This window comes from Talpa europaea, assembly GCF_964194135.1.
Source record: "Talpa europaea genome assembly, chromosome: 7".
NCBI lineage: Eukaryota > Metazoa > Chordata > Mammalia > Eulipotyphla > Talpidae > Talpa > Talpa europaea.
Window position 1 is genome coordinate 38,075,671 of NC_140074.1, and position 19,552 is coordinate 38,095,222.

General features: G+C 40.6%; 1 protein-coding gene across 7 annotated transcripts in view; it reads left to right on the forward strand.

Moving 5' to 3' along the window:
* TJP2 (tight junction protein 2) overlaps positions 1-8,490 on the forward strand; it is a gene marked incomplete at both ends in the record, with an annotated part of 72,934 nt that extends 64,444 nt beyond the window's left edge. For 2 of the 7 annotated variants that reach the window (XM_084238470.1, XM_084238469.1), the window contains 6 exons: positions 1,275-1,375; positions 2,549-2,761; positions 3,949-4,059; positions 5,188-5,514; positions 7,205-7,290; positions 8,325-8,490. In XM_084238470.1, coding sequence (XP_084094596.1) covers positions 1,275-1,375; positions 2,549-2,761; positions 3,949-4,059; positions 5,188-5,514; positions 7,205-7,290; positions 8,325-8,490 — 1,004 coding nt within the window. The remainder of the gene's footprint in view (positions 1-1,274; positions 1,376-2,548; positions 2,762-3,948; positions 4,060-5,187; positions 5,515-7,204; positions 7,291-8,324) is intronic. The other 5 variants (XM_084238472.1, XM_084238471.1, XM_084238475.1 and 2 more) reach the window with 3 other exon arrangements.
* Between the last annotated feature and the right edge of the window lie 11,062 nt (positions 8,491-19,552).

Sequence of the window (19,552 nt, forward strand, 5' to 3'; positions counted from 1 at the left end):
GTTTATCCTTATGAGGTCCATGAATACATATTGCAGAGACATGATGGCATATGTTTTACTTGGCTGGAACTTATATCAGTGCTCTAAATCCATGTGTTCAGATGGGCTGTGTGGTGCAGTGGCTAAGGCCACAGGCTCCAAAGGCAAACTTCTGAATTTGTGTTCAGGCTTTTCCACCTGGCTTAGTGTGAAGCCTTGGGCCAGTTTCACTGCTGTGCCCTGGCTTCTGTTATGCAAGATGGTGATAATAGCAGTGCCTACCTTGTAAGGTTTGTGTAAGTATGAAATGAACTAATCTGTTGAGGGTTTTTAAGAAAAGTATGTGGTTGAGCCATTGTAAGTACTACCATGTAAGATGTTTTTTGTTCTGAATAGAAAACGTATATTCCTTGAATATATCCTGTGGAGTTTGATTAATCTGTTTGTGTATTCTGAAATGTCTAAGCTTATCAAAGTGGTATACATTTAAATGTTACTTTTAGTATTTTATAGGTGCTATCTAACATTATATTAATATATATTTTCTTATTTATAACATACATGTCAATGTAATGATCTTTTATATTAATTTAGATGTGGATGTATTATTTTTGTTCCGAAAAGCATACTCTAAAAACATTTTTTCAAGATAGCTTTTCTGATTCTAAAAAGGATTCTAAAAAGGAATTACAGTCCTCTCTCGGTAACTGAGGGGCCTTGGTTCCAGAAACCACCCCCCTCCACACACACACCTCCATGTGTATCAAAAGTTACAGATGCTCAAATCCAATCTGAAACATGGCATAAGATTTTTTTGTATAAAATCTGTGCACATCTTCCTGCACAATTTAAATCACCTCCAGATTGCTTCCAATACGGAAAACAATGTGAAGACTATGCTATGCTGTATTATTTAAGGAATAATGACAAGAAAAGTTTGTGTACATGTTCAGTACAGATACAGCCATTGTAGGACTCATGCTTTTGATCCACAGTTGTTCATCCGGCAGTGCAGAAGCTCTGGTACCATGGCTGAGTGTAACCCATTTTCACCTCTGCCACATTCATCTGCAGGGTGAGCTCCAGCAGCTGGATGACTAACCATTTTAATTCATTCAACTAAAAGGGATCTAGTGTTCAAATAGGTGCAAACATTGACTTGCATTTGCCAACATCCTTTTTTTCCAAAATCTTAATTTAAATGAGAAAAATTAGTATAAGTTATATCAAATAGCATTTTTAATAAAAATTATTCTGGAAATTGACACAAACCTTTTGTTGTTTACATCCTGTAGCTACAATCAACTTAAATTCAGCCAATGATAGTTGGTTTGGCAGCTTAAAGGACACGATTCATCATCAGCAGGGAGAAACAGTTTGGGTCTCTGAAGGAAAGGTATGTGGCATAGTGACTGCTCGGAGGTGAGAGTGCGTGTTCTGAATCTTCTCTCAAGAGGGTAGTGAATGTAGTAAAACCAGGCCCATTTGAAGTGATTCCAGCCTATGTGTTCATCAATATTTGCAATTTTGTACATATTCAGAAAAAGTACTACAATGTTGGGGCTTTCAAAAGAAAAGCAGAGTGTGATGTCTGCAACCCTACATTCACTTCCCTTTTACTTTTAACGTAGTAACTAGTGTTGTGTTCCAAGCACACTAATCAGAGCTTACAAGATCTTATGCTGAACTCCACAGCTTGCTAAGGACATGGGAAACTCAGAGTGGAGGTGAGAGGGGAGGCTGAATAGCATGGAGAACATGGTTAAAAATTAATAGAAGAAAAGCTCATAGAGTTGGGAATATTTGCTTAGAAAGAAGGTTGGTAAAGAATGTGTCTTAGGAGTTTGAGTACGTGATAAGAGGGGATTAGAACTTGTTTAGACTTCTAAAATTGGCTAGCTTCTCCTCTGTGAAGGTAGTTTATGCACAGCCCTACTGCAGGGAGAAAGGGAAGAAATGATACAATTTCCAGAAGTCAGCTGACTTGAGATAGTCTGCAAGGTGTTTACAGGTACAGTTTTGTTACAGAAATGACTCCATCTCCAATTTGATTATTGAGTCCTAGTCTTGCTCTTTGGGAACTGCATGTTCAGTCACTATGTCTCATATCTACTGGGTGCTGACACCTGCTGAGGCTCTGTGGTGGCCTCCATGTGAGAATAAGTTGATCAGGTCATAGCACCTCAAAGATGTAAGAGCTTTGTTGAAAGAGTGGTGAGATGTGTGCAAGCCGGCTCGCCTTACTACCAGAAACAAGCACCAGGAGGAGAACCAGGAGAGCACCCAGATTCTGGAGGAAAAGCACTGCCATCTGAGGAAGCGTGGCTCAGGAGTGGCATATGAGGCCATGGCAGCAAGGGTAGATAAGGTGGAGGGCACTTATTTCAGTCCCTGCATAGAAATTAACCCAGTAATTTAAAGCCAAGTGATTTGAGGAAAACAAAGTGACTTCCCTTCCTAGACTATGTCAAGGTTTCCGTCACTTGGCTGCGTCCTTGGGAATTTTCTTGAGTCCTCACTCCCAGGATCCGTATCAGACCCCACTGACCCTCAAAACAAATTCCTCTAGATGGAAGGGCTGGATGATGATCCCGAAGACCGCATGTCCTGCTTAACTGCCATGGGCGCGGATTATCTGAGTTGTGACAGCCGCATCACCAGTGACTTTGAAGACACCGACGGTGAAGGAGGCGCCTACACTGACAATGAGCTGGATGAGCCAGCTGAGGAGCCACTGGTGTCTTCCATCACCCGCTCCTCGGAGCCGGTGCAGCATGAGGAGGTGAGGTGAGGCAGGCCAAAGACTGCGAGGCCACGGGCAGGCAAAGGAGGTTCTGGTGTTTCACTCGAATTCTTCTGGAACCCTGAGTCTTATTCAGGGTGCTGTGGAAGGTATTCCTAAGGGTTGGAGCAGGTGACTTCTAGGGAGGCACTCATTCCAAGTCAATCCTGTGTGATGGAGGCTGTGGTCCACGGGGAAGAGGGCCAGGGACTAAGTGCTGGGAGAGGTTGAGTGGTCAGCATGTATCTTACCATCCCCTTGGGCGTGATGGATGAACCAAGTGGCTTTATGTGCTGCCTGTCCAAATTATAAGTGGAATGTTATTTTAAAATACGATGTTGTATTTACTTGTAACCTTTGATTAGGTCTCTCTCTCTGTACTCTTAGATTCCTTGCTTTTTCTTCTCCTCCCTACCTTTAACCTTTCTAATCTTGCTGAAGCCCTTGAGAGTTTCCCCATCAGTTTCCTTCTCTTTCATATTACAATTTTTTAATTGAGTTCATGATCACAGATACTATGCATTCACTAGCTAGTAAATAGAAAGCTTCTGATCCTAGAAATCACATAGCTAGGCACTAAATTAGGACCAGAGTAATTATTAGTTGTGCCTCAGAGAACATTGGAATAATGATTTATATAGATGAGATTATCCATGTTTTTGGATAATTATGGCTGTGGCCTTGCCTTTAGCAATTTAGCTCATTTCACTGATTGATTTTATTCCTTTTAAAATAAAAAACACCGAGAAAATAAGTAAAGAGTAGGAAAACGCACCATGACAAAAAAAAAAAAAACTTAGTACATACTGTTGAGCAAATTCTAAAGAATTAATTAACTCTGAAATGTCAACAGATAGAAATGAGCTCATGCTTTAAAATGTTAGCAGCTCTTACTGACTAAGAGTTTAGATTTAGGAGGAACTTCTTTTAAACTTGTTTTGTTGTACTTTAAAGGAAGAGATTACTGCAATGGATACAGCCAGTTTTGTTATTTTCTTAATATTTCTTAAGCATTTATATATAATAGGAAGATGCCTGGTATCTCCCTTTTAAGTAAAGAAGCAGTGGTTCACAACCTCTGCTTTTGAACTTACTCTACCAGTTGGCAGAACTCCAGCAAAGCAGACAAATGCTCTCTTTTCTCTGCTGGGATTTTCTTGTTATGAATGAACCTTTATGTCTTGTAGAGCATAAGGAAACCCAGCCCAGAGCCACGAGCTCAGCTGAGGAGGGCTGCTAGCAGAGATCAACTTAGGGACAATAGCCCGCCCCCCGCATTCAAGCCAGAGCCGCCCAAGGTACGTGGCTGGGAAGACCAGGATGGGAAGACAGAGGAAGCAGGTGCCCCTGGAGCTCCCGGCAAGCAAGGGAGGAGGAGCACACACAGATGGTGTTATGTTTTTAACTCATGGAGCCAGTCTTTTGGCCGTTGGTTGGACCCCAAAATTAGGGAAAAGCAAAAAGATAGGAGGGAAAGGCAGTTTAGGAGAACAAACGATTTCAGGACTGTTAAGGATTTAAAAAATTTTTTTTGGTGAAAAGAACAAAAGTTTGACAAATACTGCATGCCCAGAATCATTAACCTTGGAATCTATTTTTCTTTTTCTGTCCAATTAAAATTTTCTGCCCAGTAATCTGGTTTAAATGCACCAGAAAATCCTTACTGGTGATTTGCTAAAGAAAACAATCACTAGCAATTGTTTATAATGCCTCTCTTTATGAATAGCATAACTAATTTTGAAAATAAATCATTATGCAGAACAGAATCAATATAAAGACAGCCGGTCATATGTCATATAATTCTTTACCTTTCCCTGAATCAAAATTATGACTTTTCCCCCTTAACACCCCTCTCCCCCAATTCTCTGTTTAAATCAATACTTTATGACAAGAAAGTAAGTGAGCCAGCAGGAGTAGTGGTTTTAGGAAGTGTATCAGTGAAAATCGGGGAGCAAACCTCAGAAGTATATGTGAAGGGGAAGTGACCCTTAGCATGAAACATTGCCCACCCCATCCCCACCCGTCTGCGTTGCTTCTGCCTGGACACCAGCCTCACTTCTGGGCCAGGGCAGCTCCTGTCTGTGGGGCATGAACTTGGGAGCCCACTTATCAGGTGTTAAGCCTGCCTTATCTTGAGGTCTTCTCCAAGATTCTAATCTCCTCTATGAAATGAAGGTCTAATTTACTTCTAGCTCTGGGATGCCTCTCGGTTTCCTGGAGCTCTTGAAAGTCTTCTGGAGGAAGCAAGTTAGGGCTCAGGATAACCAACCAGTGGCTCAGTGCCCTAAGTTCTTTGATTCCTCGTTGGAATGGTATATGTTGCCCACCTTGGAAACTGATCAGGAAACGGAATGTATTAAATCACTAATACAGATATGAAAATAAACCAAAAGCCCAAGCTAAAAACATGTCATTGCTCTCCACAGGCCAGAACCCAAAGCAGAGAAGAATCCCTTGACTTCTCCAAACCCCAGGAACACAAGTCAAACCCCTCAGTCGTTGCTGGCAATGATATTCCCGGGGCATCTATGAAAGGTTATCCCCCTCCTGTGGCAGCAAAACCTTCCTTGGGGAAGTCGATTCTGAAACCGTCCACTCCCGTCCCTCCAGAGAGCGAGGAGGTGGGAGAGGGCAGCGAGGAACAAGACAACACTCCCAAGTCTGTCCTGGGCAAAGTGAAAATATTTGAGAAGATGGATCACAAGGCCAGATTACAGAGAATGCACGAACTCCAAGAAGCACAGAATGCAAGGGTACTTGTTTTTAAACCACGGGTTTGTCTTTGCACTCAACAATAAGGGTTTTAAATCGGTTGCAGTTCAGTGTAATGGATTTGCAGTCCTTTCTCCAGTGCTGCCTGTGTACCAGGGATGTTCACATGCATGATACCAAAGGCGTGTCTTGCATGGTGTCGCTGCCTGCTCTCCATGCAGCCTTTTTCCTTCAAATCAAGAAAACTTACCAGGTCCTCCCTGGTGGCCTAGGGATTAAGTCTCAGCACTGTCACCACTACTGCGTGAATTTGATCCCCAGCCAGGGAGCTGACCCACTTATGGTGCAGCAGACCTCTCCTGTCTCTCCTGCTGCTCCCTTCAGAGGTGTATTTCAGTCAGTCTGTCTGTTCTTCTCCCCACTCTGTTTCTGGTGGATCCTGTCACCTTCCCACACCTTTGGCCTATACCCCAGTTCTTCTATGCAAAAAAACAAAAACAAAAACAAAAAATACACCACCTACCAATATGGATGAATATGGTTCTACTCTTTGTACTTCAGGACTTTGCATCAGGTTCTAAGATGTGGACGTGTGACAAGAGACTCAGTGCTTCTGAGAAGTTATTTTTCTTTAAAGTAATTGTAATGATTGGTAATGGAGTTTTACTTTTCTCCCAAATATTCCATAGAAGCCAACAGACTTTGTATACTAAAATTGAAAAAGGCCCAGAGATGGTCCTTTTTGATACCATTTTAATTTTTTGTGACATGTGCATATAAAACCTTTCAAAGTCAAAGAGGAATTAAAGAAAAATCAGTGGAGAATGACTGATTTTTTTTGTTTTCTTCCTTCAAGTCTGTGATAACAACAGTAGTGCCTCTGAGCACTGTTCTTTGTGTGTGTGGTAAAGTGCACATAATATAAAATTTACCATTTTAACCATTTTTGGTATTTATATTAAGTACATTTCACATTCTTGAGCAACCATTACCACCATCCATTTCCAGCCCAGCTATTGAATACTTATTTCTCATTTTCCCCTCCTGCAGCCCCTGGTAACCCCACTCTTACGTTCTGTAAGAACGTAACATGAACAAGGTTGGGGTTACAACATCAGTGTTCTCCCCGCCAAGTTGATAACCCACACAGTTGATAACCCACACGTAACTCAACTCCTCCAAACGTTCACTGATAATCTGCCATTGATAACAGAAACAATCAGCACATTCTGTGTATTCTATTTATTACAGATTGTGTTCTTACAATAAAGTATGCTAGAGAAAAGATCATGTTATTAAGAAAACGTAAAAATACATTCATAGTACTATAATGTGTTTATCAATATCATCAGTTTATATCATCTGTCTAGAAGAAAAGCCACATGTAAGTGGATCCATGCATTTCAAACCCATGTTGATTTGCTGTTCTTAGGAACCTCGCAGGACTGGAATCATACACTGTTTGTCCTTTGGTGACTGCATTATTTCACTCAGCATAATGTCCTCAAGGTTCCTCATGTTGTCACAAGTGACAGGATTGCATTCCTCCTAGACATTTTTTCTGTGTGACTTGTACCCCTAGGCATCCCATACAAGCATAGAAACTAGAGAGATGCTTCCATTTTTCCTCATTTGGCAATGGGGTAGGAAGAGGGGCCTGTGGGAATCAGCAAAGTGGCCATCCAGTGGTTCATTCTTCATTTTTGTTCTTTTATTTCTTTATCATCACAGATCGAAATTGCTCAGAAGCATCCTGACATCTATGCAGTTCCAATCAAAACACCTAAGCCTGAACCTGACTCACCCCAGTACACAAGGTAAGGGCTGCTTGGCACCTATGGGTCTAAAAGGGGGCCTGGTTAGGGCTTGGATTCCTAGGGCAAGAATTTTCTTCACCTCCCTTTCAGAGCAACAAGAAAATTTGTTTCCCTAGTGAACTATTTAGGTTACTCATTCAGTCAAATTTAATTGCAACAACCACTGAGTCAAAATTTCTTGGGAGTTTTGCTTGTGTGCTCAAATGGACTAAGTGTGATCATTGACGTTTCACATCAGCCCTCTGTGACATGCTGGAGCACACAGTTATGTTATATGGTGTGAGGACAGCACCTGCGTAAAATTTCTGGGGCCTGGTCTGGTTTTGTGCTAATATTTTCTGGCACTTGGGCAAACTCCATAATTCATTTACATCATAAGCCACATCCGGTCACTTGTACTGAGCTGTGGTCTGGGAAGGTGACAATTAATTGACCGTATTGGTAAGATGCTCTATATTAAAGGCTACATGAGCACAAGGAATGATCAGTGTCTTCTTGGTGGTGTTTTATTCTGGATAGTTTCCACCTTCCTGGAATATAGGAAAAATCCACAAATCCTATATTCTTGTGGTCATTCTGACTGGAAGCTGGAGTCTAGTTTTATAGGAATAAAAAGCCAGAGGCAATTTTTTTTTTTTGCTTTACTATTTGAATGGTGGTAAAACCAGGCAGGTTGTTTCTGGCAACAAGGAGGCATTGGTATAATTGCAAGTGGCAGAGAGCAACTCACTCTGCTTGGTGAAGCTATAGCTGGGGAGCTTAGCGGTAGAAAACGTACCCCCGTCCAATTCTTAGGTCAGTCAGGGTGCCCTTGGCTGGCTTCCTCACTGAGTGTCCAAATGGGCATTGGCTTTCACCTGTTACTTCCAGCCCCACCCATTGTGGCCACAGGGTGTAACTCAAAGGTCAATGATCTATCTGGCACTGTGCTCACTCCTTGTCACACCTCTCCAGGCCATTTGAGGCTGTGGATGTGCTTTGGGATGCATTTAGCCCTCTCCCTTTGGATGCATTTAACCCTCTTCCTTTGTCAGTTCCAGAGCCCCTGAGCCACAGAAAGTTCCTTCCAGACTCTATCAGGATCCTAGGGGAAGTTTTGGCAGTGATGCCGAGGAAGAAGAGTACCGCCAGCAGCTGTCAGAGCACTCGAAGCGCGGCTATTACAGCCAGCCTTCCCGCTACCGGGACACAGAGCTATAGGTGCTGAGAATGGAGCCCCGAGCGCTGCTGCCCCTACACTCAGTACTCCTGCTGAGCCACGGAAAGTTCTTTCCAGTTAAAATGCACCGAAGTGGGACCTGAGCCCAGTTTCCTTGTGGGGTGGGGAGGCGAGGGGCAGCTACTGCAAATGAAGAACTGAAGGCTCTGTGTATGGGCCCGGGTCTAGGGAGTTTATGGCTTTTTGCTCAGAATTAAGAGAAACACTACACAGTCTGATACTGTTACCTGCTTCAGTGGACCAAAATCTGTATTAATTTTGTTTGTGTATTTTTAACATGTAAATTAAGAAGTGATAACTATTTTTCCTCATTAATAGCTGCCTTTGTGGACTGTTTCAATGTGAGAAAGAATAAAAATACTGTCAGATGCAAACTAAATTCAAAGAAGTATTTTATTACAACTCTAAGTGCCTTTGATGAGAAGTGTCTTAAGTGTTTTTCCTCTGAAGCTTTATGCAAAGCCATAATGGACTAAAACATTTTGACTCAATTTTTATATGCTAAGGTTTTCTCTGCACTGTGTCATCTTTTGAAGGAATTTGTCTTTGTAATATTTTCATAAAATCTGACTGTAGATATAATAGCTATACTTGGTAGTTTGTCTACCAGTGCTAAATCGCTTGAAGACCCAGAAGTTGGTATAGAAATTTTTTTCGTTTAAAACCCACATACTCCACAAAAACAGATAATCAAGAAAAAACACATTTTATTTCCAAAAGTGTGTGTATTGCCAACAGTTATATAATTTAATAAAAAGGAGGACATTGCAATCAATAACTTGCTTTGGGGTGAATTTCTTCTTCACTTCTGTTTTAAATGCAACTTTTATTTCAGTTACTGATCATAAAAGTGAGAACATTGGAAAATGAAGACATGAAAAACAAAAATTACTCATAATCCTGTCTCAGATCATTTTGGTGTATTTCCTCCATTTATGTGTTTGTTGGTAGTATAGGTATGTTTTCAATGGAGGGGGCTACTGTGCTTGGAGCTTAGTTTCTACTTTTTCTATTAATAGTCTGTCACAAACATTGCACGTAGTTAAAATGCACGCACACACATCATTGCTGATAACTGCAGAATAATAAATCCTATGACTGCTTTGTAAGTAGTCAGTTTTGCTGTTGTTGGCTATTTGGACTGTTTCCATCTTTTTGCCTCTTTTACATGAAATATACTTCTTTGTATATAATCCATTTTTTAAATATCAATTGATCATCATTTCAGTCCTTTTCTGTGGGCAGGTTATTTTAAGTGTAATTATTCAATAAAAGGGTAGGAACCTTTTTAAGTCTCTTGATGTTTATTGTCCAATTGCTGAGTAAAAAGCTACATCCATTCATACACCCACACTCACTCTTTAAAGGCTAAAATATGGTTAGAATTTAAACAGGGGAGCCTAGAAATTGAGGCTCATACGAATAAAAAATACACTGAATTTAGGAGTGGAAAAGTCTCAGTGATATTAAGAATCTTTTATAATATGAATTGATACAAAGGTGTTAAGCTTGTCAATATACAGATTCAATGCTATTCCAATAAAAATCTCAATGACATTCTTCAAAGAAATAGAACAAATATTGATGAAATTCATATGGAACCACAAAAAAACATGAGTAGCCAAAGCCCTACTGATGAAAACAAAAGAGAAAGGAGGTACCACACTTCCAAACTTCAAGCTATACTATAAAGCCATAATAATTAAAACAGTTTGGTATTGAAACAAAAACAAGACACATAACCAATGGAACCGAACAGAGAGCCCAGAAATAAAGCCATAATTACATGGAGAACTAATCTTTGACAAAGGAGCGAAGAATATGCAATGGAATATGGACAGTTTGTTCAATAAATGATGCTGGGAAAACTGGACCACCACATGAAAAAAAATGAAACTAGACCACTACCTTACATCATGCACAAAAATCAACTCAAAATGGATAAAAGACCTGGACATAAGACCTGAAACTGTAAAATATATAGAAGAAAATATAGGTAAAACACTAAAAAGCATACATCTCAGTAACATCTTTAAAGACTCATCACCCAAAGCAAAGAAAGTCAAGGAAAAGATTAACACCTGGGATTACATCAAACTGAAAAGCTTTTTGTCCAGCAAAAGAGACATTAACCAAAAGAGAGAGACACCCCACTGATTGGGAAAACATTTTTGCACTCCAGTCAACTGATAAAGGACTGATCACAAAGATAATAGAACTCACAGGACTCAACAAAACAAAGTAAACAATCCAGTCAAGAAATGGGAGAAGAACTTAAAAGACATTTCTCCAAAGAGAAAATATGAAACACGGAAAAATGTTCACCATGTTGGCGAGGTTGTGGTGAAAAAGGAACTCTCTTACATTGCTGGTGGGAGTGCAACCTGGTCCAACCATAATGGAAAGCTGTGTGGAGGTTCCTCAGTCTACTAAAAATGGAGCTACCAGATGACCTGGCAATTCTATTAATAGGGATCTATCCAAAGGACACAAAAACATTGATTCAAAAGAACACCTGTGGGGGCCTCCCTGGTGGCGCAGGTGGTTGAGCGCAGCACTGTATAGCTGTCCACAGCCTCTGCAGTGCGTTCGATCCCCGCTGGCCATGGAGCCACCCACATGGCATGGCAGACCTCTCCAGTCTCATTAGCTGCTCCCCTCAGCAGTGTATTTCAGTCAGTCTGCCTGTTCTGTTCCCCACTCTGTTTCTGGTGAATCCTCTCACCCTCCCGCACATCTGGCCTGTAGCCTGGTTATGTATAAATAAATACAATGTACCCCTATGTTTATTGCAGCACTATTTACAATAGGTAAAACCTGGAAACAACCCAAATGCCCAAAAATAGATGACTAGAATCAAGAAGATGTGATATATATACAAAATGGAATATTATTCAGCAATCAAAAAAAGATAAACTCATGCCATTCGCAGCAACATGGATGGAGCTAGAGGGAATTATGCTCAGTGAAATAAACCAGAAGGAAAAAGAAAAATATCGGATGGTTCTACTTATAGCAGGAATATAGGGGAACCAAATAAGACATCAGTGTAAAAAAATAATAACAGTACAAAACACAACAAAGCAAAAACAGACAATTATAAACCAAAGACATCCTGCAGGGGAGGAGGAGGGAGAGGGATCAGAGGGAGGGAGGGAGGAGCACAGGGGACTGAGGTGATGGTGCACGGGTGCATTGGGGAAGGAAACTATAGGGACTACACCTGAGGGGTAGGGTGAAGCAAATATTGTTTAAAAATGAATGATGTAAAAAAATATTTAAAAAAATTAAAAAGGTGTTAAGCTTGTGTATTAGTTGAGTATAAGATACAGCTTAGTCATTAGTTAATTATGTGTAAAAATGTTGTATCTCCATCTGGATGCCATAATTTGTAAACCATGCAGTGTATGGTGCCTTGAATTTTTGAGTTACCCTAAAGGTCGTGATTCAAAATCTATATATTCTAAAAATGTGACCTTATTGGGTAGAATAAAAAATTGCATTATTTAAATATATGGTTTATTTTGCCCATATTCTTTGAATACAGGAGATTTCCCCCTTGTAAGACCAGGAAGGGGACAAGAAGAAACTTTTCAGCAATATCTGAGCTGTCACTTAACTCTAGCAATTTTTAAGAAAAAAAAATTATTGAAATAACATTGGCTTATAACTTCATATTATAACATGTTATTTATTGAAATAACATTGGTTTATAACTTCATGTTATTACACCATGCCAGGTATACATGACATCTTTATATATGTATAAACACCTACATTTGGGTGTATAACTAAATCTGTATATACCACATTTTGTTTACCACTAGACCTAGCCACTGAAAACTATAAGACACTGAAAGAAATCAAAGACACAAAGAAATGAAAAGATATTCTGTGTTCATGGATTGGAAGAATTAACATTGTCAAAATGGCTACATTACCTATATCAATATACAGATTTCAGTGTAATCTGCATTAAAATCTTTGACAAAGGTACCACAGTCATACAATGAAGAAACAAAAGCCTCCTTAACAAATGGTGTAGGGCAACCTGAACAGCCACATATCAAAAAAGTGAAATGACCCTTACTTTTCTCCATACACAAAATTAATTCAAAATGGATTAAAGGTTTCGATATATAACCTGAAACCATAAAATATATAATAGAAAACAGGTCATACACACCTAGACGGCAATCACAGACTCAACACCAGTGAGGAGCTTTGAAAAACATGTTGTCAATATGCCAAGTCTTCTAAACTGAGAGGTATTTCCTATATGGTGTCATAAGTGGGAGAGATATAAGAACTAGGGAGTAATTCCTAGAGAGAATGGGGACAGAGATGTCTTTTAGCTGGTGTTCTCTGGAGAAACAACCATCAGAATATGTGTGTGTGTGGAGAGAGATTTTAAGGAATTGATTCACATGGAGGACTTGGTAAATCAAAAACCAGCAAGGTTAGTTGGCAGGCTAGAGACCCAGGGAAGACTGCAGCTTCCCTGACATTCTAAAACCACTCCATTTGGGACTACAGGAAATACAGAAGGGCTGAAGGGTTATGTGGGAAACAAATGATAGATGCAGATAAACCTCATTAAAGCACGGAAAATGGGAATGAACAGAAATAGGAGGGATGAGTCTGAATGCTTTCCAGATGAATGCACCTTGGAGACAAAATGTAAAGGATTCATATTTCAGTGTTTTAAAGCATCAAAATGATGTTTTACACCAATCAATACACTGGAATTTTGCTGTTTACAGATAGTATGTTGGGGAGAACACATCAAAGTCACCGATGCAGTTTCGACCTCAAAACACATTAAGTACCCTGAGTGGGTTCCTTTCCTACCAAAGCAACCCAGAGAGGCTATGATAGAAAACTATAACACCATGTCATATATTTTCTGTAACACTTAAACAGGCTGGTGTGCATAAAATATTTGCAATAGTTGGCACAAAATAAATGCTCAATAAAAAAGCTAGCATCTCTATCAGTAGTTTCACCATGCTAAATTAGAAACCTGCTTTGATTTTCTTACTCTGCCAAATGATGACCTACTTTAGTCTACTTTAAAACTATTTTTAATTTGTCCCTCTATCCCTTTTCCCATAGCCACTACCCTACTTCAGATGGTTGTAAACACCCAACTCGCTAATCCTCCATCCAAATAGTAGAATCATCTTTCTGTAATCCGATCTGAGGATGTTTCACTTCTATTTTAAAAAGTTTTAAAAAACAAAACAGTGATGATATCCCCTTGCCTGGAGCAAAGCAGTGTTTTGTTCTCGTTGTTGTTTTAGATATAATTGACATGCAACATTGTATAAGTTTAAAGTATACAATGTTGATTTGATAAATTTATATGTTGCAATATGATTACCACCTTGACTTCAGCTAACACTCATATCACATCACTTAACTTCCTTTTGTGGAGAGGACAATAATGATCTAGTCCCTTAAATGCAAAGATTAATTCTTTATCATGGTATTCAAGGTTTCTACTATCTGTGCCTATAGCAGATTGCATCACTGGTTCCATGTCTTCACTGCTCTCTCTGTCCTTTGCTATATGACTTTGCAGTTTCTTCCACTAAAGACTCAATCTATTTCTTTTACCCTGGCTTTGGATTGACGTGGTGACTCATTTTCTTGCACTCCCTCCATCCCATGAGAGAAAACTCAGGCTACCTGCTGTTTCCTGAGCACCAAGAGAGATATGGGAAGAGAAACACTCTGAGCCCAGCTACATCAACTGATGCTCAGATGTGTGAAGGATAGTTATACAAGTGTTGTTTTAAGTCGCTGAGTTTGGAAGGGTAGTTGGTTATACAATAGCAGAATCCTTTTCCTTATAACTTTCTCCTACAAATCCCAGGTATGTTCTAATTTCACAGGATGTCTTGTCCTTAACACATTCCTTGAATTCTCTGCTGTTCCCCCTACTGAGGGTACCCTTCTATTTCTTCACCATGTTTCAAAATCCTACTCATCTTTGGGGTCTAGTTAGTATGCCACAGTCTTTGTCTTCTCTGATGCCTTTGATAAATTTATCACAGACGCAACACCGTAATCTCTGATATTCTAGTCATCAATGTAGAGATCTTCTTCCCACTCACTCAACTCCTTTAAAAGGAGTGTGTGTCTGTCTGTCTGTGGGTGGGTGAATGTTACTTATCTTTCATTTTCCTCAGTGCCCTGCACACATTCCAGAAATGTTTGATGGAGAAAATGGAAAGAACAAGGGACCAATACATTGAAGTGCAATGTCTTTTTACAAAAGCAAGCCAGTGCCAATGATTTTCTGACATTTGTGCTCAGTTTAAACTTCAACATTGATACCACTGATATAAACTTGTAATCATTAGTAAAACATGTCAATAAAAAAAGCTAAGAACTTAGTAGGACTAGGAAAAGAGAGTCTAATATTAAAGTATATTTTCAAAAGGATAAAATTGTGATTCTTAGGCAAATATAAAATTAATATCAAAGATGATATACCCACTACATACAAGAAACCAGTAAGATGTTAAGCCTGGTCTAAAGGGCACTTGAGGATTTAGGTATATATCAGCAATTAATTAAGGAATGTTAGAATAAGAATTTTGAGTTAAACACAAAAGTGGTCAATGTAAGTACAGAATAGTAAATAATAAATATTATAGAAATCTTTTCCACCAGACAAATTATTTGCATCTCTACCAGACAAAAATCTATACATTAACATACAATTCCATTGTCTAGAAACTTTGATCAATAGTTTTAGCACTAATCACTCATCATGTGGATTTATTGCCCTTAATCACACAAACTTTTGTAGGTCATTAAAAAGATTAATTCTCTAAATTTGGTTTATAACAGGAATTTTGGCAAACTAAGTCAATTAAAAATGTTTATTGAGTGTGTCTGTGTGCAGATAAACACAGGCATTATGTACTGAATGTGACCACTTCTCTGCCTTCTAGAAGTTTACATTATAAATTCTTCTATTTGCATGAGAATTTCTGGAGTTGATAGCTTGATTTGTTCTTTGCACCAGACTTGTTTAGTAAGAATGTTAGGTGTGGCTGTGCCAATTTTATAAGTAACTCATAACTTAGTTATGCTAAATTGCTGAGAATACTTGAACTAATAAATCACAAGTACACTTTGAATTCAAAACAAAATTTCTTATTTTTCAGACCAGGCTTCCTTTCTCAAAATAGTTTGTTGATCTTGTATGTTTTTCTATTTTCATTAAAAAACAAACAAACAAAACCGGTTTAGAACTGAGTCAGCAAATTGCCGGAACCCATGAAACTAATCTAGTTCACAAACAAGTTTTGTTTGACCTGCTGAAAATTTATTTTCAGCAGATTTTTACATACAAGCCCAGATTTGTGGTTTTTTAAAAATGATGGATTTGATGGTATTTGCCCCACATCTTTGCAAAACAACTGTAAGCTAGAGCTGGGTAACTGTTGTACGACACAGATTCTGTTAGCATTTGATCAAGAGGCACCCCTAATTTATACGTTCTAAAGGGAAACAGCTGTTTGTGTGCACAAAGATAGTGCATACTCTTAGTGTGAAAGAACTTTAAGTGTGCATAGGGAGAGGAAAGAAGAAAAATATTCCAAATAAAACATCCAAAGTTACTCATCCCCTTGTATATAAATGTCCGGCTAAAAGGTGGATGTGGGGCCTCCCCGGTGGCGCAGCGGTTGAGCGCTGGGTTGCGAAGCTGCCCGCGGCCTCTGTGGCACCGGTTCGATCCCCGGCTGCTCCTCGGCCACCGGAGGAGGGTCCCACATGGCGCGCAGACCTCTCCTGCCGCCCGCTGCTCCCCTCAGCAGTGTACTTCGGTCCTTCTGCCTGCTCTGCTCCCCGCTCTGGCTCTGGTGAATTCTCTCACCCTCCCGCGCTTCTGACTGTACCCAGTGCATGTATAAACAAACAAACAAAACAAACAAATAAATAAAAAAAAAAACATGCCTCTATTAAAAAAAAAATAATAAATAAAAAAATAAAAAAAAAAAGGTGGATGTGAAGCAGGGCCGTTGAGGCCCAAAAGTTTGTCACCAGTTGTAGAGGCAGGACTGACCACAGTGCAGGTTCTCTGATCCCATGCAGACCGGGTAAAGGAGGAGTCAGAGTCCTCAGTAGTTTTGCAGGTTTTTTATTTGGGGTTCACCAGGCATATGGCAGGCAAGGGTGCTGGCTGGGGGGCTGGGAGGCCTGCCAGCCCCCAGCAAGTCTTCACTCTATCTGGGCTCTCTGGCGTTCTCTGCTTCTGCTTCGGCTTCTCTTTCAGGTTCTACTGCTGCTGCTGGTGTTGCTGCTGCTACTGCTGCTGCTGGTGCTGCTGCTGGTGCTGCTGCTGGTGCTGCTACTGCTGCTGCTGGTGCTGCTGGCGTCCCCCCGTGACGCCGCCCTTAAAAGCACAGTCTCAGCTCAGCTGAATCCCATCTACCTATGCCCACACCCTATTCCAGGTACCCGCCATCAGGCATGCATTCAGGACAAGAATCCATCATCTATCCTGATGGCGGAAGGGCAGAAAAGCCTGATATTTTCTTTACCCTACACCAGTCTAAGGCACCTTTTGGTGGGGAACCATAGGAAAAAGACAAATGGGGCCAGGCCAGTCTGGTACCTGAGCAAAATCAAAGTACAAATCAAGATAAAGGCTGCCATTGTCAGTCTCCCCATGTGTCTCTTACCCATGTGTCCCTGCATGTCTCTCCTTCACGGGTCTCCTCCAAGCCCCCAAGTCCCTGGTGTAAGTACAGAGCTAAGAAACAAGTGAGCCTTTCTCTACGTGTCTACCCTGTCCTCCTGTTGTATAGCTTCACCTGTAGCAGAGCTCTGCCCTTAGTTAAGTATGGGTGGGGAAAATGGTACCTTCCAGAACAATGGAGTCACCTCCTTAACATACCCTCTTGGCCTTCCTGATGGCTGCAGGCAATGAGTTTGCAACCCTCCCACACCCAGTGCCCTCTCCTCCCTCACTTCTTTCCACAAGGACCAGCATGCAGCATCCCCACTGCTGTGGGGGAAGTCAGCATCTGAATAAGCAGAAGGAGCTCAGCAGCTCCTAAAGTGATTTGCAGCTTACGAAATGGCCAAAAATTAGAGCTCTCCAAAGGTAACTAGTGCATTTATCTTTTCAGTTTTTCTGTGGCTACAAAGTTTAAATGGGTTGGCATAAGAAATAGAGATTTGGGGAAGACTAAAAGATTTTTGTGGGTGTCTTGAAAAATAAGCTTCTGAAGCTGTACTGATTAGGAGCACATGGGATTGCTGAGAGCTCGTGGCTCACCTTAATTAGCAAGCTTGTTGCAGAGGTCAGATCTGGGGACTCATCCTGGGGAAATGCATTCTGAAAACTTCTCTAGAGAGATAGAATGCTGTCTAGAACATTAACAGGAGATCAGGAGATTAGGTAATAGTTTTAGGCCCTGCTGCAGGACTTGTCCATGTTCCTGTATTCCTCTTCAGGTCTAAATTAATTAGCATCTCATAAATTAATCAATATATATTCATCAATGGCTATGCATATGACAGAGGGAAAAGGAAATGAACTCTACAGTCTTCTCCACTTGGACTAACTGGGTGCAGAGGCAGTCACGTGGAAGGATGCAATGCTCATCTGTGGTACGGGAAGGGAAGGCGAGCACTTCTTGTTCATCATTTTCCTTTTTTTAAAGATTTTTTTATTTATTTAAGATATATTTACTTTGTGCAGGGTGAGAGGCTTCACCAGAGAGAGTGGGGAGCAGAACAGGTGGATGACTGAAATACACTGCTGAGGGGAGTAGCAGGTGAGACAGGAGAGGTCTGCTGAGCCATGTGGGTAGTACCCTGGCCGGGGATCCAACTCCCCTATTGATAGCTTCATAGCACTGAGACTTTAACCCTTGCACTACCTGGGAGACCCCTTGTTCACCACCCCTTGTGATGCAAATGATCAATCTAAGAGAACAAAGGGTCCTGTAAGAGAGGCTGGGGTGAGAGGGTGCTGGGGAGAGTGTCACCTTTATTCTCAGCTCAGAGCAAGAGTGGCATCTCACTTGATCTGGCTACTGCTGCTTCTGGGACCTGGGGTAAGATGCCCAGCCTTCCTGAGCCTCAGGCGCCTCATCTATAAAATGGGCACAGCAGTTACTCCTTCTGTGGAGTGAGAATTAAATGAGACTTTAGGTAAGTGACTGGGCCAGAACAGGGCCTACAAAAATATTAGTTCAGTCCAACCACCATTACATACTAGCTTGCTTTCTCTGACAAAGTTTAGAGGGAATTTTTCTGAAGCCTGTGAATTAATGAAACACACTGAGATTTTGGCTCTGAACTAACTGTGTTTGAATTCTTCTGTGAAAACTACTGATCATGTGATCTTGGGTTAATTATATTACTTTTTGTTTTAGATTGAGTTTCCTCATCTGTAAACTAAGTATAAAAATTGCATGTACCTCAAAGGGTTAATTGTGAGGATTATGTGCTGTGATATAGGTAGGCACATAGCACAAGGTCTGGCTTGTAACAGATAGTCAATAAATGCATGGCTTTTAAAAAAACTAGATGCAAAATTTCAACTTTTTTTAAATAACTGAGGTAAAATTCACATAATATAAAATGAGCCATTAACCATTTTAAGTGTACAATTTGGTGGAATTTAGATATTTACAATGTTAGACAAGCATCACTTCTACCTGGTTCCAAGACATTTTCATCACCCCAAACAAACCCTATACCCACTAAGCAGTCACTCCCCAGATGCCCTACCCCATCCCTGACAACCACTAACCTGCTCGCTGTCTCTATAGTTTTGTCTGTCCTGATGTATCATGAAAAGAAGTCATAGTGTTAGGGGGAAAAGGATGTCCTAAAGCTAATTCCATACAGGCTTTGTGGACTCCACCCCCACCCCAGACCAAAGCCAAAAGACACTGGGAACTCCAAATCCCATCCCCACCAAAGGGAAGGTGGCTGGGACCTGAGGGTGGGGTTAAGCAGCCGGGTTTGGTATAAAGCCAGACATGTGGGCTTTGGAGGGGATCCCCC